The following is a 12,476-nucleotide window of genomic DNA, read 5'->3' as shown; positions in this document are numbered from 1 at the left end:
ACGTTTTAAATATGGTTATTTTTCTTACAAAAACGCATCGATTCGCTACAGGAGGCCTTTGTTCACCCCCCGGAGCCGTGTGAGGCACTTTTTATTATGGATGGATGTGCTTTATTTCACTTTTTTTTTGGACTGAAGCACTGCAACACCTGCTGACTGCCATTAAACAGCTTGGAAGATCAAAGACAATTTTTTATATAACTCCGATTGGATTCATCTGAAAGAAGGAAGTCATATACACCTAGGATGGCTTGAGGGTGAGTAAATAATGGGCTAATTTTAATTTTTGGATGAAATATCCCTTTAAATCTCAATTCCTGAATTATTTTTTACTCCGAGAAGTTACAGAATCACACCATCTTTATCTCTGTCTGTCTAGTTGGAGTCTTTGCTGCAGCTGTGGTTGACTCTGAGTTTGAGTTCCTGCTCTGAGGAGAGCGGCTCAGACATCTTCCTCTTTAATGCCAGCAGAGTGCCCACAATCCCCCTTAACCAAGGTGTGACATTCACCAACTGATAGAACACTTTGATCTGAAGGTATTGTATTGTTGAGGAGATTGGACTGTTGATTTCTACAGGATCTCAAATTTAACAGTTGGTTTTATGTGTTACTATGACCAAGGATACAGCTAGTAACCTGCTGAAATAATTTTCACACTTTAATAAGTGTCAGTCTCACTACCTACGTTTACCTACACCAAAAGAATTGGACTGAAAAGCGCTCAAATTCAAAAATACCTTGCACATATGTAAAATGTTTAGATACATTTTGCATCATATGAACATGAGTATGTTTACTTCCAAACCTGAAGTTTGTTTGGAACATATATAATGCACTTGTAAACGAATATGTGAATAGGATTACAGCGTTTAGGATTCATATTAACAGAACTTTCAAAATCCGAAATCAGATTAGATTTATTATGATTGATAAAAATTAGTGCATGTAAACATGTCTACTGAAGTGAAGCAGTATTTGGCGCATTGCAAATATTCTGATTAGCTGCGCACAAAGAAAGTAGTGCAGCAACAAAAATAGTAAATGAATTGAGAAAAATTTTAAAACGCGATATGCAATGGAAAAAGATTAATATTTTAAAAAGAAACTTTAAAGATTAAAAATGTTTAAAAATAAATGCATTAAAAAAATAAGGAAAGCAATGGTAATAATCAGCAAAAGAAACACAGGAGCGGGTTAGATCGTTCACTTTCCCTCATTAACTTCAGTGTGGATTTTGTAATGCTTATAATTGACTGTAATTCTTGTCTCTCAGCCTCCATCAGCAGTTTCCTGTCAGTGCTGGCCTGGTACCCCAACACCTCTCTGAAAACATGGTGTCTTGTACTGCACAGTCTCACCCTCATGACTAATATGCCTGCTAGTGGTGAGTATCTGATTGGCCCAGCCTGTCTTTGTTCATCTGGTGTGTTTCTGGATGCACTCAGATGTGTGGGTGCTCCCACGGGGAGACCTATATGTGGGTTTTCCCGCCAGCTTAGCAGATCCGTGTTGTGTTGCCCCTCCACAACCTGATTATAAAAGCAAACAGTCTGGTGACACACTTTCGGATTAACCTCGGTTATAATGTGTGTGTTGCATCTGCAGCCTCAAGCAGTGGGATGGGTGTGCAGGAGAGCACAGCCCAGCAGATGGTGTCTGACCCCACACTTGTGCACGTGCTTGTGCGCTTCCTATCTGGAGGGAACCCTCATGGCACCAGCCAACACAGCTCACAGGTATTGAGCTTTATGAAGAGTACGCGCATGATTTGTTTCATAATGATATATTTGGTAAATGCCTCACATACTTGTCTTCCTCTCTCTTTCCAGGTCGGCCCCACTGCAACACAAGCCTTGCAGGAATTTTTAACCAGGTTGCAGGTGCACCTGTCCTCCACATGTCCACAGATGTTCAGCGAATTCCTGCTTAAACTGTTGCACATCCTGTCAACGGAGAGGTAGATCATTAATTCACCATTTATGTAATTAAACTGATGCTTGTTAATCATTTGTGGTTGTTGTCTTTTTTATAATCTTATCTGCTTATAGGGGTCCATTCCAGTCTGGTCAGGGTCCATTAGATGCACAGGTGAAGCTTTTGGAGTTCACCCTGGAACAAAACTTTGAAGTGGTTTCTGTGACCACCATCTTGGCTGTCATTGAATCCGTCACCTTTCTGGTTCACCACTACATCACTTGCTCAGATAAGCTGGTCTCACGCAGCGGTTTGGACAGTTCTGTGGGTGCTCGTGCCTGTTTCGGGGGCCTGTTCGCCAATATCATTCGCCCCGGCGATGCGAAGGCTGTGTGTGGCGAAACCACACGAGACCAGCTGATGTTTGACCTCCTGAAGCTGGTCAATACTTTGGTGATGCTGCCGCTGTCAGGTGATCGGGAATTCAGTGGGAGGCTGCCTCCAGCGGGTGGAGCCACTGACAGCGTGTCAGATGAAGAAAAAGTGTGTGGAAGCAAAGAGTGTGGGGCGGCAGGCACAGCTCAGCACCAGGGACCAGCTGCGGGTGTGGCAGACCTGGTTTTGGCCAATCAGCAGATTATGAGTCAGATCTTGTCGGCATTGGGGCAGTGCAACAGCAGTGCCATGGCCATGATAATCGGTACTACTTTTTGTTTATTAATAAAATTAATGTAAAGCTCTGAGCCTTTACTGTGGTTTATTTTGAGAGTGCTTGACACCAGCGAGGCTTTGAAAGCCTTCCATGACATGGGTATGCCAACACTAACACTTTCTAAAGAGATAAAACTGTTTGAGCTGGTCTGTATGTTCTGACTCTTTGTGTGTGTGTGCATTTAGGTGGTGTGCAGCTCATCTGTAACAACATGGTCACCAGCACACGAGCCATCGTGAACACAGCACGCAGTATGGTGTCCACTATCATGAAGTTCCTGGACTCTGGGCCTGGTAAAGCAGCAGATGGCAGCCTGAAAGCACGAGTGCTTACCTCAGAACCAGACAATGCAGAAGGACTGCACAACTTCGCCCCTCTTGGTACAGCAAGCATGTTTTATTTTGAGTCATAACCCCGTCTTTTCATATAAACGTCTGTTTAAGTATTAAAATGTATTTATGTTCAACGTTGATGTTGTTCCCTTGCAGGCACCATCACCTCTAGCAGTCCCACAGCACAGCCAGCGGAAGTGCTGCTGCAGGCCACACCCCCACATCGACGGGCCCGTTCTTTAACAGATCATTAGAACCACAGTGCTGCTTGAAGTTTTACAGCTCTAAAAAAAGAGAAAAAGGAGGATCTAGCGCTTGCTTCAATACACATGTGACACGATTTCAAGTCAACAATAAATTTCTTTCCAATAAATTCCAATAATAAATTCCCCAAAATCCTTTTTTGGATACACATCAAATGAATTTCAAGTATTGAAGTCTTTTAGAAGCCACTCTGTATATCTTGTTATACTGTTACACCCGTACAGGTTCATACACACTTTTTTGTGGTTCTTGATGTCTTGGGTTATGTTTGTGATTGTGTTGTAGGATCCAGGCTCTGCTACAGTGGGTGTACGACTCGTCCCGGGTTGCTGCCCTGAAGCAGAGTTCTCTGTCGAGCTGTGTGGGTCCGAGCGCTCCGCCCTCACGGGAATACGGGTTGCTAATGCCATCCCCGTCACATCTGCACTGCGTGGCCTCCGTCTTATGGCATAGTTATGAGCTGCCCGTTGACTACGACTTGCCCGGATTGCTCAACGGAGAGCTTTTCGAGTGAGTCCGCACTGATAAAATAAATCTTTTTGCAGTCTTGCAATACAAAATGTTCAAGCAAGAGTTTTGGAGGAGTGTGTGTACGAGATATATTTTGGTGCTCTGCACTGGGAAAGGCTGAGAGTACATATTCTGCTTTTCCTTTCCCACACTCTTCTATATTTTATTCTCTCTTCAGGTATGAATACTTTATGCATACCGAGTAGAACAAAGTGAAACAATCTTCGCTGTGTACAGGGTGCAAATAAAACTGCTTCAGCCTTTAACACAAACAGCTTGGAGCACTAGTAAATCATGATGCTGTTTTTAGGCAACCTGAACTATTAATTAATTAATTATAATTAAACTTTTTCTCCATCTCTTGCAGGTTGTTGTACAACTGGTCCATGTCTTTGCCCTCTAACATGGTTTTAAAGAAGGCTGTGGACAGCTTGCTTTGTTCCATGTGCCATATCCACCCTAGTTACTTTTCTTTGCTCATGTCCTGGATGGGTATAGTGGCACCCCCTGCTGCCCAGACCAATGCACAGCGCCGAATGGACATGACGGACGACGGCAAGAAGCAGCATGACTTAAACAGTGCCGCCTCCCTCACAGATGACTCTAAACATGCTCGGGCACCAGTAACTGTGCCCGTCACCCTCTCAGAGTGCCAGTTGGTGACCCTAGCAGCTGCATCCCAGTCTCCAGGTGCCATCCAGCAGCTGTTGGACTCTGGTCTGCCTTCTCTGCTTGTTCGCAGCTTAGCCGACCTTTGCTGCAACCTGTTGGTAAGTGCAGACCTTCCCTTGCCTGCAGGATTCTCCACACAGGCAGAGAGACGCCCGTACTCGCACAACCAACCCTCATCATCCTCGACAAACAGGCCACCACTGTCTCCTGAGCTGGCAGCGCCCGTATTGCGGTTTCTAACAGAAGTAGGAAACAGTCACACCATGAAGGACTGGTTGGGTGGGCCAGAAGTGAACCCACTCTGGACGGCACTGTTGTTTCTCCTGTGCCACTCTAGTGCCAGTGGGGCTGCTAATGCCAATGCAAACAATAGCAGCAGCAGTATTTCTGGACACGGTGTCTCTTGCAGGTTGTTGTACAACTGGTCCATGTCTTTGCCCTCTAACATGGTTTTAAAGAAGGCTGTGGACAGCTTGCTTTGTTCCATGTGCCATATCCACCCTAGTTACTTTTCTTTGCTCATGTCCTGGATGGGTATAGTGGCACCCCCTGCTGCCCAGACCAATGCACAGCGCCGAATGGACATGACGGACGACGGCAAGAAGCAGCATGACTTAAACAGTGCCGCCTCCCTCACAGATGACTCTAAACATGCTCGGGCACCAGTAACTGTGCCCGTCACCCTCTCAGAGTGCCAGTTGGTGACCCTAGCAGCTGCATCCCAGTCTCCAGGTGCCATCCAGCAGCTGTTGGACTCTGGTCTGCCTTCTCTGCTTGTTCGCAGCTTAGCCGACCTTTGCTGCAACCTGTTGGTAAGTGCAGACCTTCCCTTGCCTGCAGGATTCTCCACACAGGCAGAGAGACGCCCGTACTCGCACAACCAACCCTCATCATCCTCGACAAACAGGCCACCACTGTCTCCTGAGCTGGCAGCGCCCGTATTGCGGTTTCTAACAGAAGTAGGAAACAGTCACACCATGAAGGACTGGTTGGGTGGGCCAGAAGTGAACCCACTCTGGACGGCACTGTTGTTTCTCCTGTGCCACTCTAGTGCCAGTGGGGCTGCTAATGCCAATGCAAACAATAGCAGCAGCAGTATTTCTGGGCACGGTGCATCACCCAGCACGTCACACGCCAGCGCCGCACCTCACACCTCAGGGGCGTCTTATTCACTGGCATCAACGAGCCGCAGCAGTGGACTCACCACTCAGCAAAGGACAGCCATTGAGAATGCAACAGTGGCTTTCTTCCTGCAAAGCATCTCCTGCCATCCAAACAACCAGAGGCTCATGGCACAGGTGTGTTTGTGGTGCTTTTTTGAGTCTCGTTTGATGTTTTTCATAAACAATAAACTAAGTGTAAATAAAAAAAAAATTATATGTAATTTTTTTAAAATATGTGGAATTATACCTTCTAGCCTTCTACCTTGATAAAATATTCTTTAGGTCATAACGTTTTAATTATATTAATATTACCTTATATTGCTATTTATTGTTATAAATATTATACTTTTAAGTTTTAACTAAAATACAGAAAATAATAAAAATTTTATAACTTTAAAATAAAAATGTTATGATTTCTGTACTATAAATTATTTCAGCTATTCTAAATTAAATATATAAACATTTTCTTCTCAAAAAAGTTAAAGTAGTTTGTTAGCTAATTTAATATATTTTAAACCAAAACTGATGATTCCAAGATTAGTGTCAAGAAATATATATTCATATTATATGTATTAAATAATAGTATAATTTCTGTATTAAGTACGTAGTCAAGTCAAATTTGTGTATAATGCTTTTCATATTGTTCAGAGCAGCTTTACAGAAAGTCAAACTGTTATGTCTATAATACCTTAGTGCATTACTATAGAGCAAGTTTTAGGGCTGAGTGTTATGGCGATATATAACAGTGATACAAGTGATCTGTATTTTTCTTTGTTTTGTAAAGGTGCTGTGTGAGCTGTTTCAGTCAGCTCCTCAGCGAGGGAACGTTCCGGTCTCAGGGAACATCTCTGGATTTATACGTCGGCTCTTCCTACAACTCATGCTTGAAGACGAGAAAGTTACTGTCTTCCTTCAGTCTCCCTGTCCGGTAGGTGATCACAGACACACGCAAAAACTCACAACAGATGCTTTGAAAATCTATCTAAAGCTGAAACATTGCTGTTCTAAGTGGTTATTTTATTTTATATAGAAGTTGTTTTGCTTGGTTAGTCTGTTAAATTATTTATTACTGTTGCTGTAAAGCTCAGGAAAGCCTCTTCACTTACAAGGAAAATTACCCTGACCTTTACATCATCTCAGAGGGATTTAAACCTGCACTGCCTCTGAGCTGCAGTTCTTTTCATGGCAAATTGTGCTGTTATTGTAGGAGACCACTAGGGGGCAGATTTATCCTCAAATCCTTGTTAATCATGCAGGAGTCCACACACATTGGTGCATGTTAGGAGTACCTGTACAAAGTTATTTAGCTGGAGAAAATAGCTAGTTTAGTGGAAAACTACGAGAAGTTTGGGAAAATCGTTCTTGCGTTTCTGTCCGGTGCCGCTAGTGGCACAGCAATTACACATTTCACATAATCTAAATGTTGGAGGACATAACCGGCTCACCCCTTATATGACGCATAGAGTTATGCCTCTCCTCCGACTGCCAAACCGGAACGAAGCCAAATCGTAAAGACATCTTTTTTTAGCCGGAGAGTCATTCAGCAGGTCGTTCCTCCAGTAAATTATGGCAGGACTGTGTGCGTTTTAGGTCAGATTAATCATCTGGCTTTCACAGAGAGTCCCAACAGAGAGGCTCTTAAAAGTTAATGTTTACACATTAGATCAGGCCAGAGTGGTGTACGATACGAGGCGTTCTCTCAAAGGCATGGACGTCATTTTTCCCTTTCCGATGCACCTTTAACTCCACCTTCAACAGAAATTAAGATGTCTAGATCGGCCATGTGGAAAGTGGGAATCTTCAGAGATACATAATTTTTATATATTGATTTTTTTTTCTCAGCAGGACTTGCCAAATGCCATTGCTTTCAAATTTCTTGTTTGCTTTTCCCTATAGCTATAGTGTTTAAAAAAACTGATATCATGATCGTTATCGCTAAACAGTCAAATGACATTTAAGACCATTTTAAATCTCTTAAAAATACAGAGTAGTAAGAAAAAAGAAAATATGGATTCTTTGTTCACAATGAAGAGAAATAGAGATTACTCTCACAAGGTTGGTTGCAGAAGGGACATAAATTGCAATAGTTTTTGAGCAATAAGATAAGTGATTAGAACTGAAAATTAAATGAAGCTAAGAAATGAATGCAAAAGAATTCTGTAGGTGCATTTTAATGAGAAATTGAAGATCTAACATCTCAAGATCATCTGTTTTTGTGTTTTTCTCTTTCTGTGCTTTAGCTGTATAAAGGGCGCATTAATGCCACCAGTCATGTGATCCAGCACCCCATGTACGGCGCAGGGCACAAGTTCCGCAAACTGCATCTGCCCATCTCAACCACACTGTCTGAAGTATTGGACCGTGTCTCAGGTATGAAGACATTGTAATACACTACCACTCTAGAGTTTGTGGTTGGTAAGATTCAATTGTTTTTTTTGAAGAAATTGATACTTTTATTCAGTGAAGAGGCAATAAGTTAATCAGAAATGTCAGTAAAGACATTTATATTGTAAGATTCCGGTTTCAAATAATGCTGTTCATCAAAGAATCCTGAAAAACAGTATCGTGGTTTTCAACATTGATAGTAATAAGAAATGTTTCTTGAGCACGAAATCAGCACCATATACTGTTTTTACTAAATTTTTGACCGAATAAATGCAGGCTTGGTGAGCATCTTTCTACGTCTTTCAAATATATTTAAAAATCTTACTTTGGAATGGTATGTTGACAAGAAAAAATCTTATTGCTCTTGATTTGTTTCTTTAATCTTATTTAGTAAATGTTTATTGCAGCTACATAATGGAATACAGATGTTTACTTATTGAAAAAATAATAATAATTGAAGGCTACATGACTAGTGAGTCAAGTAGCATATCTATTCTGCTAAATTGGTACAAGTAATTGTGCTAATTTCATTAGTATTGGTTTCAAAATGTTGTTTCTGTGCCACTCTACAAAGTTGCCTACAAAAACAGATGCGTGATTGTGTATAGTTACACCAGCTTCCACCAGTTTAGTCAAAATACTAGAAATAGCATTTCCAGCAGTCAACCAACAGTCTCGTTTTACATGCACCGTGTGGTAGTCTATCAGATGAATCAGGTCCAGCTTTTGCCACATCTTCAGACTTTCATGGTCTGATGAACAAAGCATGTAGGGCTAGATCTGCCGTGTGGCATGGCCATCAGCATGTATGTGTGATAAATGGCTTGTCTCCAGAGACCTTGAGCGTGGCAAATATAGGCTTCGTTTTCTCAGAAAACAGCGAGACTATATATATGTATGGTGTCCTGTCTCGGAGCCATTCATGCTCACATCACTTCCACTGATGGAAGACCCTCACAGGAAGCACAGCATGTTGTTATCTTTATGAATTGGTGTGTCTTCTCAGGCATATTACATCTTTACCATAAATAATTCAGATTATCAGTTAAGCTGACATATACATCGATGCATATGTCTCTAAAGGGAAATGAATTTTTAGAGCCCGCAGGCTGATTGAAGAATGCACATACACACTGTGAAATAACATTTAAAGATCTTGCTTTTTTTGCCCTTCAGACACGCCCAGCATCACGGCAAAACTGATCAATGAACAGAAGGAGGATAAAGAGAAGAAAAACCATGAGGAAAAAGAAAAGATGAAGGCCGATAATGGTTTCCAAGATAACTACAGTGTTGTTGTTGCCTCAGGTACTGTTTAACCCCATCTTCTCACTGACATAGTGAGAAGAGTTTTATATTATATTCCCTTGAGGTTAACAATCTATGCAATTAACTCAAACTAACACTGAGATCATTTGATCTAGTTTGATCTAGTTTACCCATGTTGCATCTTGTTTTCATGCTTTGTTTCAGGTCTGAAGTCTCAGTCAAAGAGGGCCTTGTCCACTCCTCCCCGTCCCCCATCCCGACGAGGGCGTGTCCTCAGTGACAAGCTGGCAGCTTCCTCAGGAGTTGATCCGTCTGCCAAAACCATCAGCGTGCCTGTCTTCCACCTCTGTCACAAACTACTGCCGGGTACAAACACACACTCTTGTTCTGTCACGCGCTCACTTTATGTCCGGTCTTCTCGCCCACTCTGTACTCTTCTGCGTTCCCCCCTCATCTCTCACCCTTCGCTCCTCCATACAGATTAGGATGAGAGTAGAGGTCACCTCAGTGCCTGTCCCTGTCTGCCTGCCACGTCACCTCACTGCATTTATTCAGAGATGCAGAGAGTCTGATGAATGTCAATTTTAAAGCTTTGTTCTTTGTTCTCTCATCTCTTGTTGCCTCTTACATGTAAAGAGTCTTTCAGTACTTAAGAGGTGAAGTGTTTAATTCCTGCTTCACTAGTGGCACCACATGGAATTTAATTATTTTTTTGTTAAATGTTTGCAAACAGGTTTCTGTTTCGCTCACCTGCCATTTGGTTGAAAAAATGGAACATCATCTTATTCAAAAAAGTGATTAATCAGTTGAAAATGCTTTAATAAACTCAATAATGACTCAAAACCTTTTCTCTCCAGGTCAGCCATTGCCGCCGGAGATGACCTTGGCCCAGCTGCTGACACTGCTGTATGAGCGCAAACTTCCTCAGGGATACCGCTCCATTGACCTGACGGTCAAACTGGGGTCAAAGGTCATCTCAGACCCTGGCCTCTCCAAGACTGATTCCTTCAAAAGACTCCGTACTGAGAAAGGTATGCAGACACCTATTTATGTTACACCTATTATCAAAACCACTGGTCCCGCCCTGGGATTTGTCCGTGGTCCTGAATGTGCTCTCAAAAGCCCCGTTCGAGCCCGTTGAGAGCATCTCCTTAAAGCTGCTTTCTTTAAAGACTGCTCTGTTACTCGCTCTTACTACAGCGAAAAGGGTAAGTGAACGGCATTTCTTTTTCAGTTCACTCCTCATGTATGATGCTCGCTCCGGGTGGTCAAAAAGAAACTTTTAGAACTAACCTGGTGTTTATGCCTGAAGTATTCGATCATGCTGGTTCATGTCAATCCGTGGATTTGATGGCTTTCCATGAGCCACCTTTTTCATGTCCAGAGGAGGAGCGGCTACACTGTTTATGTCTGGTACGGACTCTACAAATGTGTGTACAAAGAACCAGGGCACTTCAAAAAGCAATCAGCTTTTTGTTTCGTTTGCCTACTCTTTTAAGGGAAAGCCTGTCTCCCATCAAAGAGGCAACTGTGTTATGTTACAATAACGCAAATACAGAGCCCCCAAAGAAGTTACGAGCTCACTCTACCAGAGGTATAGCTGTCTTGGGCACTATTTAAGGGCATTTCTATCCAGAAAATTTGTGCTGTGGCTAGTTGGTCTTCCTTGCACACTTTTGTGAGGTTCTATAGACTGGACGTGACAAACCCTTCACTTGCCCATTCGGTCCTGGGAATTGACAAATTGTACATTAAACACTTATGTAATCCAGTTCATTTATAGTGTCAATTTTCAGACTATACTGATCTGCTTTAACCACTTGAGTTGGGTCGAAGAGGTTTAATTCCGATCATATTCATCTTTAGTCTGATTCGTCACTATATCGGCAATACGGGAGTTGTCTATATCCCACAGTGAGATACCGAACGAATGTTCGAAAGAGAAATTTAGGTTACTAAAGGAACCCCGGTTCTCTGATAGCATGAAGTGAGGTATCTCACAATATTGCCCTCTTGCTTGTTCCATACGCAATAGAGATATGCAGAGAATGATGAAATGGCAGGTAGCTGCAGTTTATATACAGGGAGGCGGGATGCCCTGATCGCTGTAGCGATTGGTCTGTCGTGATTGGCAGACATGGTGTCATTGGTACTTCTGCAATCGGTCATGCCTGGACCATCACTATATTGAGACACCTCTCTTCATTTTTTGGGGAATCAGAATACATTGGTCACACTGTGTGTTTTTGATGCACTAAAAAGAACCGGCTCATAAGAGTCATTCCTTAGAAACTCAGTAGAAAGTGATTTCTTGCCATTGTTCTGCGATACTCAGTCTATGTTCCCACCCAAGATTTTTCTGTAGTTTTTAGCTTCCCTCTCCCACATATCACGTTTTCTGCCAGCCTAGGGAAAAATAACCTGATTGGCCTTGTGTGTTTGTGCTTGCGTATGCGCATGTGCTCACCGTATTTCCCCCTAGTGTCCTGCACCGTCAGATGACTTTGCTTTGCTCTGTCAGTGATGTGTCCATGCTTTCTGAGGGATACAAAAAAGCAGCCGCCGTCCTGACATTGACAGCTGCATCCCCACTGGATTGCCAATACTCTTGATTGATTCTGCCTTGTTGGAATGAGCGAATGTTCATGCACACATATACAGAGTTCCTGTTAAAGCTGATGTCAGCTCAGGTGAATCTGCTAGCACAGACAGAGCTCTGGATGTCACCTGTGACGAGAAAGTATTTTGCCAGTGTCCTAATCAGGCACGACAAAACATCAAGTGATGAATCTGACAACTTCTGTTGTTTCTCCGATCACAAATGCAGACATGGTTTTATGTTTACATAAAACTTGTATCTGAACTGTAAATCAAGCTTTTTACAGTCATTTTACAGTTTAATATGTTACTATAGACATTGCCCTACCCCGCTCATATGGTATTAATTTTATTTCTGCAGGTCTTAAAAAAGGTCTTAAAGTCTTAAATTTTAGCTTAAAAAATCCTGTTGCAACATTTGGATCTGGTGTAGAGACAGTGTAGCAGTTTGCTTTTAGTGAGTACAAAAAAGTGATTTAACACTGAAAAGTTGCCACATTGTGCCTTGTCGAGACACTGTGTCAGGGTGTTATACAGGACTGAACTGTGAGCTCTCAAACTGTTGAATTTTCATCTGGAGGTGGAGATCTGGCACTATTTGTTTACTTCGCTCCACTGGCTTTTCCGAGCACACAGCGTTCGTTTGTTTGTTTGGC

The 12,476-nt window shown here is 42.4% G+C and overlaps 1 protein-coding gene across 1 annotated transcript in view; it reads left to right on the top strand.

Annotated features, from left to right (window-relative positions):
* The window catches only part of LOC107755968 (baculoviral IAP repeat-containing protein 6-like), a 110,430-nt gene that overhangs the window by 42,441 nt on the left and 55,513 nt on the right, over window positions 1-12,476 (top strand). Inside the window, exons 42-57 of the mRNA XM_016572932.1 lie at window positions 380-497; window positions 1,275-1,385; window positions 1,607-1,737; window positions 1,831-1,958; window positions 2,050-2,615; window positions 2,649-2,726; window positions 2,813-3,007; window positions 3,116-3,193; window positions 3,406-3,415; window positions 3,509-3,733; window positions 4,815-5,703; window positions 6,353-6,496; window positions 7,809-7,938; window positions 9,130-9,261; window positions 9,427-9,588; window positions 10,080-10,253. Of these exons, the coding sequence (XP_016428418.1) occupies window positions 380-497; window positions 1,275-1,385; window positions 1,607-1,737; window positions 1,831-1,958; window positions 2,050-2,615; window positions 2,649-2,726; window positions 2,813-3,007; window positions 3,116-3,193; window positions 3,406-3,415; window positions 3,509-3,733; window positions 4,815-5,703; window positions 6,353-6,496; window positions 7,809-7,938; window positions 9,130-9,261; window positions 9,427-9,588; window positions 10,080-10,253 (3,271 nt within the window). The remainder of the gene's footprint in view (window positions 1-379; window positions 498-1,274; window positions 1,386-1,606; window positions 1,738-1,830; window positions 1,959-2,049; window positions 2,616-2,648; window positions 2,727-2,812; window positions 3,008-3,115; window positions 3,194-3,405; window positions 3,416-3,508; window positions 3,734-4,814; window positions 5,704-6,352; window positions 6,497-7,808; window positions 7,939-9,129; window positions 9,262-9,426; window positions 9,589-10,079; window positions 10,254-12,476) is intronic.

The sequence above is a fragment of the Sinocyclocheilus rhinocerous genome, unplaced genomic scaffold, assembly GCF_001515625.1.
Source record: "Sinocyclocheilus rhinocerous isolate Xijiao unplaced genomic scaffold, SAMN03320098_v1.1 scaffold1764, whole genome shotgun sequence".
NCBI classification, from domain to species: Eukaryota; Metazoa; Chordata; class Actinopteri; order Cypriniformes; family Cyprinidae; genus Sinocyclocheilus; species Sinocyclocheilus rhinocerous.
The sequence above is the reverse complement of the archived record's forward strand: the minus strand, read 5'-3'. Positions and strand labels throughout refer to the sequence as shown.